General features: G+C 43.7%; 1 protein-coding gene across 1 annotated transcript; it reads right to left on the minus strand.

Moving 5' to 3' along the window:
- Positions 1-739: 739 nt before the first annotated feature.
- LOC131327587 (probable carbohydrate esterase At4g34215) lies at positions 740-2364 on the minus strand. Its single transcript, XM_058360739.1, has 3 exons — positions 2197-2364; positions 1675-2012; positions 740-944 (listed from the first exon to the last, which is right to left on the minus strand). Exons 1-3 carry the CDS (start codon positions 2362-2364, stop codon positions 740-742), a joined length of 711 nt encoding a protein of 236 aa, XP_058216722.1.
- Between the last annotated feature and the right edge of the window lie 5714 nt (positions 2365-8078).

An 8078-nucleotide genomic window follows, 5' to 3' on the forward strand; every position in this document is an offset into this window, starting at 1 on the left:
TGGGTTAGAAATAACACTCAACGAGCTTTACAACGGTTCCAACCTTGCGAAAATCGAAGTTCGGGAGTATCCGGAATAAACCCGCAAAGTTTGAACAATTTTCAAGTTTTGATGCGCCTTACACGCAAATGCATGCGCCCCAAGCGCATTCTATTGCGCCCAGGCGCGACCTTCAAATTTCAAAACTAACCAAACTTTGCAGCCTTCTCACGGGCACTCCCGAACTCCGATTTGCACGTGGTTTGAACCATTGGAAAGCTTTTCTATCCTACTTTCTAATTAACCAAATTAGTTTGAATCCCAAATTGCTTATACGTCAAAAGATATGATAATTTTATCCTCAACTTGTCGAAAAATAACCTATATTGGGAAAATCCTTGAATCACACCAACATTAAACCAGAACGAAGCCTACTTTATATTGATATAAAGGGTACTCAAAATGCTAAAAGATTGTGGGATTGAATCATAAAAATAATGTATTTTGGTTTATGAAAAATTAGTCGAGATTAGAGTAACTCAAAGATCGTTGGAGCCACTAAATGCGTAGAAGTGGTCCGACACTCCCACCAAATGCACGACGCAATTCGGAAAACCGAATGCCTTCCCTGTAATGTATCCCTCGACTGATGTTTATATTTCAAAAAAAATTTCCTCGCTAAGAATCAAAGAACTAATTACAGGGGGATTGTGGGAAAGGTCGCCAACGTAATTTACGAAATCTTCTGGGGGCATTATTCTCAAGGGGGGCTTGACCGGGTATGGAGGAATGAATCGGCCAACATCATACCGAGTTGAACCTTTGCTCGAGAGGTTAGGTGCAAGTCGTCGGGTTCCAGCTCCAATCCCTGGGTATTAACACACTTCACATTTTCAAGGTCTAATCTCAACTGGGCTCCTCTCACTTGCTCAAGAAAAGGGCCTTGTGCTGATGCCAATGCAACCAACCAACAAAAATCATAAGATTGTTATGGATCATGTACATTTTCAACTGGGCTCCTCTCACTTGCTCTTTGCTCGTAGTTTTCATTTTTTTCATGCCATGACGTCTCTTGAGTTCCTTGACTTTTGAAGGTGTTTTGAACCGCTATTTTAGTGATAAACTTTTTAGAGAATGGCCACTTCGTGCATATGTTACAAGGGTCAAATTTGTCTCCAGTCATGTCCCGCCCAGAGACCCGTCAGGATTCTTGTAGCTATGCTTGATCCCAGCTTGGTCCAGGTCCTTTTGTTTTAATACTTCCTTAATACCGAATGACCAACTCCTCCAACTGGTAATCTTGTATGCTCTTTCTTGTGGCCAAGGTAGCGTTGGTGAGTTGGTAAACCATATTACAAAAGCTTCAACAGCTAGCAAACCATATTACTTAGCTCCATCTACTCGAATCTAAGACCTCCCTATGCCGCTGAGCCAAAGGCCCATTGGCACGGAGGGGGCCTAAGTGAGAACATCCTTGTTGGTATTTACGAAGCTAGGCAATTTTTTACCAGAAAGTCTGTTGTCAATTATGTTGTGTACCGAGATTTATTTGAGTTTGTAGGATTGACTAACCAAACCAAACCGAGTCTTGTGTCTCAATCAATTGGGGTCGGCTACATGGGTGTGTAGGGTCGACTCGTCCAAATGAATCAATACTAAGATGTGAATTCTGGAAAGTAGCCCAATCAGTGTACCTGTATTATTAGTAGTGAAGGAGACTCGAGATCGCAGCTTAGATCCTGAAAGAACTTCACTAGTTGCCCCATGTACAACTCCGCGTCGTCTTGTAATTCCGTATCACTCTCCCCCTGATACCATAGCATCGCCTGGATCTTCCCTCCGCCTTGCATGGCAGCTCTAGCCCTGCTCACTAACCGATCATATAAAGAACTCCCCTGACCCCAACTACTTATTTTGGACCCGCCTAATGCACAGGGCACCAATCCCACCATGCCGACGCTCGGGTCTTTGGCCAGTACCGAATTGGCAAACAACATCCCGGGGCCCACCCCGAACGTGATGTTCACGTTGATGTCCCCAAAGACGGAATCAGGATTTTACCCTAGCAGTGGCGAAATGTATACTAAAAAAATCTAGTAGTGGCGAGACTATATAAGCTGGGCATAATTTTGTTTTTTACATATAATAATTGCATTTTCTAAAATTCTTGTCGTGGCGGTTGCCACCACTAAACCCCCCCTGATCCCATCCTTGGATGTCCCTGTGGAGTGGCTCGACCGCGGGAACCCACGTGAGGTTTGGGGCCAGGCTGAGGATCGACGGGTTGGGGGCGCATTTGGGTGGGACGACGCCGTCCCAGGTGCCATTGGTTGTGCCGCCGTGGCCAGACATGTTGCTTTGTATGGCCAACAGGAATACGTTCATGTTTTGTGATGAGGAAGGGAACACTGCGTTTGCCCGAAGAATTAACCGAAGGATAGGGAGCATTGCTTTGGTTTGTGACACTGTAGTCAATGTTAGTAAGGAAGAGTGATTGCACAACGTTATAAATACATCCACGTCTCATAGTGACTATATTTATTTGGTCGTGAACACGTCCAAAATAATTATTTTAAAGTTAATGAACTACTCAAATCATTTGTGTGGGATCGATCCTGTTGGAACCACTGATCCGCTAATAGATATTGGATGGGGTTGGAGGAAAATGTATCTGCATCTTGGAGCTAAACATCCCTTTGTCCAACTGCAGTTGTCGCAGCTATGCGTCACCACCACTGCTGCTAGAGGACTCAAAGATCCGTTGCCAAGGATGGTCAAATCCAAGAACCAAAAATCCAAAACGGCCAGGGCCCCCAAGTCCAAATATGATGGGGAGATCATCTTCCCTCCCTAAGTGGAAGGCTCAATATTCTCACAACTAAGAAGATAGGAGAGCAAATGAGAGGAAAGACAACATCTAGAGCATAAGGGAGGAACAAGACAACATCTAGAGCATAAGGGAGGAACAAGAGAAAGGGATGCAGAGGAAAAGGACAGGAGGGAAAGGACAGGAGGGGGCAATAGGGAAAGAAGGAAAGTGGAAAAGTGAAAAAACTCTAAGGCTCTGTTAGTAGTCAGGAATGTTATACAGGAAAGATATTTTCTGATTATGAAACTATTAATATCCAAGCAATCTAATGTTTTGCACGGATGATTTGCTTTGCTTGTCGAAAAACAGAGGTGGTCCGATGCCACCACCAAATGCACAATGCAACTGGGAAAATCGAAAGAAGAGAAGCAACTCTGTCCATATATCTAACCCTATCCATAAACTTGACTTTATTATTTTTATGATTGGATTTCACTAACTTTTAGTGCTTTGAACATCTTCTTTATCGATATATAATAGGTCTTTATCCGATTTAAAACGATGGAGATGCGAGATTTTACCGAAATAATTTACTTTTTGACTCTCTAAGGGTAAATTGGTCATATCATTTAATGTACAAATACTTTTAGATTTAAACTACATGGGTTACAAATTAGACTCAAGAAGCTTTTAAATGGTTCCAGTCTTATGAAAATTGGAGTTGGGAGTGTTCGGGATAAACCCGCTAAGTTTTAGCAATTTTCGAGTTTCAATGCGCAGTTCTATGCACCCCAGGCGACCTTAAAATTTCAAAACCAACCAAAATTTGTGGTCATGTCATTGATACATGATGCAGTGGCCATAGAAGAGTGCTACTTTAGGCATTTTTAAGCCTAGAATGGCAAAACCAATGAATATTCACTAATTTCCTTCCCTATTGGCAAAATTAGTGAATATTCACTGATTTCTCTCTCAAAAGGAAACTAGTGAATATTTACTGATACTTGGTCTTTTTTTGTTATTATTCGGAGTTTTTCTGTTTTTGGTAATTTTTACCTTTAATTGATTTGGCTTCCATTTTGGACGAATCAATTAGGTATTTTTTTCCGGTTTTGGTATTTTTACTTTTGATTGATTCGGCTTCTGTTTTGGACGAATCAACTAGGATTAGGGTTTTTTCCGCACTATTTAATAAGTTGTAACCCTTCAGGGCAGGGCAGTTGTTGATTATTATCGAATAAAATCAGAGTCAGAGAATGTTTTCTCTAACTTATATGTTTGTGTAAATCTTTGTTGCACGTTCTTTTCTGTGGTTCATACACGCGCTGCATCAGTTGGTATCAGAGCCCAAGTTTCGATCTCGACTATGGCTACGAGACGTGCTGGAAGTCGAGGGGGACAGAGCAATCGTACGGCTTTTGTGGAGGACGTTTATGAAAGAGGTGACGTTGCATAGGAAGCACGAACAGAGGCACGATTTCAACAGCTTGAGCAGCGGATGGCGGACGAGATTGGCGCCCTAGCCGACCAAATCACTGCCTTGTCTGTTGGGGGAAATCCACCTCGCCATCACCCGTATGATTGGCGGCCTCAGGAAGAGGACGAGAATTCGGATGGTGAAGAGGCTGACAACCCTTTTGCGGTAGGGGCAACCAGTGTCGGGAAAACTGGCGGTAGGGGCTACTATCAACCAAGGGGAAGAAGCCTGGGTTACAGGGAGTTCATGGTTGACTGCTTCGTTTGCTCCGATGTAATGGAATAACGCCCCAAGCGTAGGGCCTAAAACGTCTGTTGAAGCATAATAAACCGGAAATCCGGGATCGTACCCAAGGGAATAATTATATGGCTTGCTCGGATTTGTAGATGCAAGTAGGGGCTTTCGGCTTTAAGACAGCCAACTTTGTTTTACTTTAACGGTGGAAATAAAAGACTAAATTAAAAACGAATTAACTAAAAAAAAGATAGGCTAGGTCTAGGAATTATTAACACCCAAGACCCGAGCTAAATCACACTTTTCACCCAACTACACAATTTAAGATACTTGGTTAAAGTTCTCAAATTGGTAAATAAAATGTTTTGAGAATCAAGCTAGCTCTAGAATTCATTTGGCAAATACCTCGTGCGAAAGAGCTCTAAGCATCATGTGTGGTGAGTAGGCGAAGCTCCCACCTACACATGATCAAAGAGGTTAACACCTCGGTGATTTGACAAACAAACCCGAACCCCACATCAATTTTCAAATCAAAGTTTAAAGCTTTATTGGGTGCAAAATGGAATTTTCGCCCGAGCCATGAGGTGCTAATCACCCCATGACCTAACCCTTGAAACTACTCACCCATATCTAGAGAGATAGGAGCAAGAGAAAGTCTACTTAACATAATGAAATAACAAGACTAGAAGAAAATTAGAGATTAAGATAGATCGGGAGAAGATAAACAACTTTAATAAAGACAATAACAACAAAAAGTAACAACTAAAAGCAGAAAATTAAAAGATAAGTGCTGAAAAAATGAAGAACAACAAGAACACTCAAGAACAATTTGAATCTAGATCTAGATCTAAAATTAGGTAAGCAAATCTAAGTCTACACACTTGTACAAAACAATGAAATAAGCTTTTATACTTCCAAGCTCCGCGCCTGGAATTTTCTCCAAATGCTCTGAAAATTCAACTTTTAGTCCTTCGGTATCGATCGCGAATTTCTCAACTTGCTGTGCTAATGACCTCGGTATTGATAGATGCCTAAAGGTGGTATCAATACCGAAATGGTTAAGGGCTGCCACTGTGCCACTCGGTATTGATAGACTATTTCACTTGGTATCAATACCGAAGCTATTAGGGGCTGCTGCATGATGATCTCGGTATTGATAGGAGAAATCTCAGGGTACCAATACCGAACCAGTTAGGGCTGTTTTGAAGCTCGGTACCGATTGATGCTATTCCTCCCAATCAATGCCGATCGATCTAAGCCCAGCCCTTAGTCTCTTGCTTTGTCTTGCCAACCTGCCTCTTGCTCGGGCAAATATGGTGCTACTCGGGCAATGATAACTTCTGCTCGGGCAATGACAGGCTCTGCTCGGGCGATGAACCTCTGCCTTGGCCATGACAGGTTCTGCTCGGGCAAAGACGTGACTTATGCAACGAACACTCCCTTTTGTGGCAATTTACCTACAAAATAGAACTAGGACACTATACGAGCAAACACGTTAATAATAACTAATAAGTAATTAAATTCGCCTAAAACTAGATACTAGCGCACCCTATATTACATTCTCGGGTGCTTATCATTGACCACCGTGATAACTGACAATGAGAAGCCGGCTTGAAGATCGATCTACTTGAGTTTCAAAGGGGTTCGACGCCGGAGGAATTCCTTGATTGGGTCACTGCCATTGAAGAGATTTTGGAGTTCAAACAGGTTCCGGATGACAGGCGGGTGTTGCTAGTCGCTACCAGATTCAGGGGTAGGGCGGCGGCGTGGTGGCAACAACTCAAACTATCTCGGATGAGGCAAGGTAAAGACAAGATTAGTTCGTGGGAAAAATTGAAGAAGAAGATGCGGGTGGCATTTCTTCCTCACAACTATTCCCGTCTAATGTATCAAAGGTTGCAAAACCTCCGTCAGAATATGCGTTCTGTGGATGACTATACCACAGAGTTCCATCAATTGGTTGCTCGGAATGACCTGGCTGAAATAGAGGGGCAGTTGGTTACGAGGTATGTGGGAGGATTGCGTGAGCAATTTCAGTTTACTTTGAATATGTTCGACTTGTGCTCTGTTTTAGATGCCCATCAAAGGGCATTACAGTTGGAGCGGCAGGCTAACCGCAGGCCCACGGCGGTTCCTTGGGGTGTTGTTACACGGCCCACGGCCAGCCCTACCCTACGACCACCAGTCCCACCGGCAAATAAGGTGAGCGTTTCAAGGACAAAATGCTTTAAGTGTGGAGAGTCTGGTCATCGAGCCTTTGAGTGTAAGAAGGGCAATCGACCAAGCAAAGCTTTGTTTGTGGACACTGACGAAGTTGTCAGTGACCACTGTGAATCATATGAGCAAGAGGCAGTGTTTGACGAACCACATCACTCAGTCCACCCGGACGTCGATGTGGAGGAGGTTGTGGGGGATACTGGGCCTTTACTAGTGGTTCAGAGGTTATGTTATGCACCTCGTGACGCTAGGGGTGATTCATGGCTCCGCAGCAATGTGTTCCAATCCACTTGCACCATCGGGGGCAAGGTGTGTCGATTCGTGATCGACTTAGGGAGCTGTGAGAATGTGGTGGCAGAGGAGGCAGTCCAGAAGTTAGGATTAAAGACAGAGGCTCATCCTAACCCCTACAAGCTGTCATGGTTGAAGAAAGGTAGCGAAGTTAAAGTTTCTAAGAGATGTTTAGTAGCCTTTTTAGTTGGTACAAAATATAGGGATGAGATTTGGTGTGATGTGGTGGCAATGGATGCATGTCACCTTCTGTTGGGGCGACCCTGGCAGTTTGACCGCTAGGTTACACATGATGGTGGTGCCAACATGTACTCTCCGTCATTTAATGGTATGAAGATTGTATTATTGCCTTCCAAGGAGGTTGTACCCAAACCACACAAAAGGGAGGGTACCACTCCTCTAACGAAAGCAAAATTCGAAGAGGAGTTTACAACTAGCAAAGTGATGTTTGTGTTGATTGTCAAGGAGGGTTCACAAGTCCAGACAGATCAGGAAGTTTCAGCAGTCATTGAGCCCCTTCTGGAGAAATTCCGAGATGTGTTCCCGGCTGAGCTACTTGATGATCTGCCACCGTTGCAGGACATTCAGGACGAGATTGACTTGGTGCCCAGTTGCAGCTTACCAAATCGACCTCATTATTGGATGAGTCCGAAAGAGCATGAAGAGTTGAGGCATCAAGTGGAGGAATTACTCGCTAAGGGCTTTATTCAAGAAAGCCTTAGTCCTTGTGTTGTCCCTGCGCTGTTAACCCCAAAAAAATATGGCACTTGGAGGATGTGCGTTGACAGTAAAGCCATCAACAAGATTACAGTGAAGTACTGCTTTCCGATACCAAGGCTAGATGACCTACTGGATCAGCTGGGGGGAGCATAGATTTTTACTAAGCTGGATCTGAAGAGCGCTAACCATCAGCTTAGGATCAGGCTAGGAGATAAGTGGAAGACAGCCTTCAAAACTACAGAGGGGTTGTACGAATGGTTGGTGACGCCATTCGGCCTGTCCAATGCACCAAGCACTTTCATGCGAGTCATGAACCAAGCCCTTCGTCCATTCATTGGTAAATTTGTCGAA

Source organism: Rhododendron vialii, chromosome 1a (assembly GCF_030253575.1).
Source record: "Rhododendron vialii isolate Sample 1 chromosome 1a, ASM3025357v1".
In the NCBI taxonomy this organism is placed as follows: domain Eukaryota; kingdom Viridiplantae; phylum Streptophyta; class Magnoliopsida; order Ericales; family Ericaceae; genus Rhododendron; species Rhododendron vialii.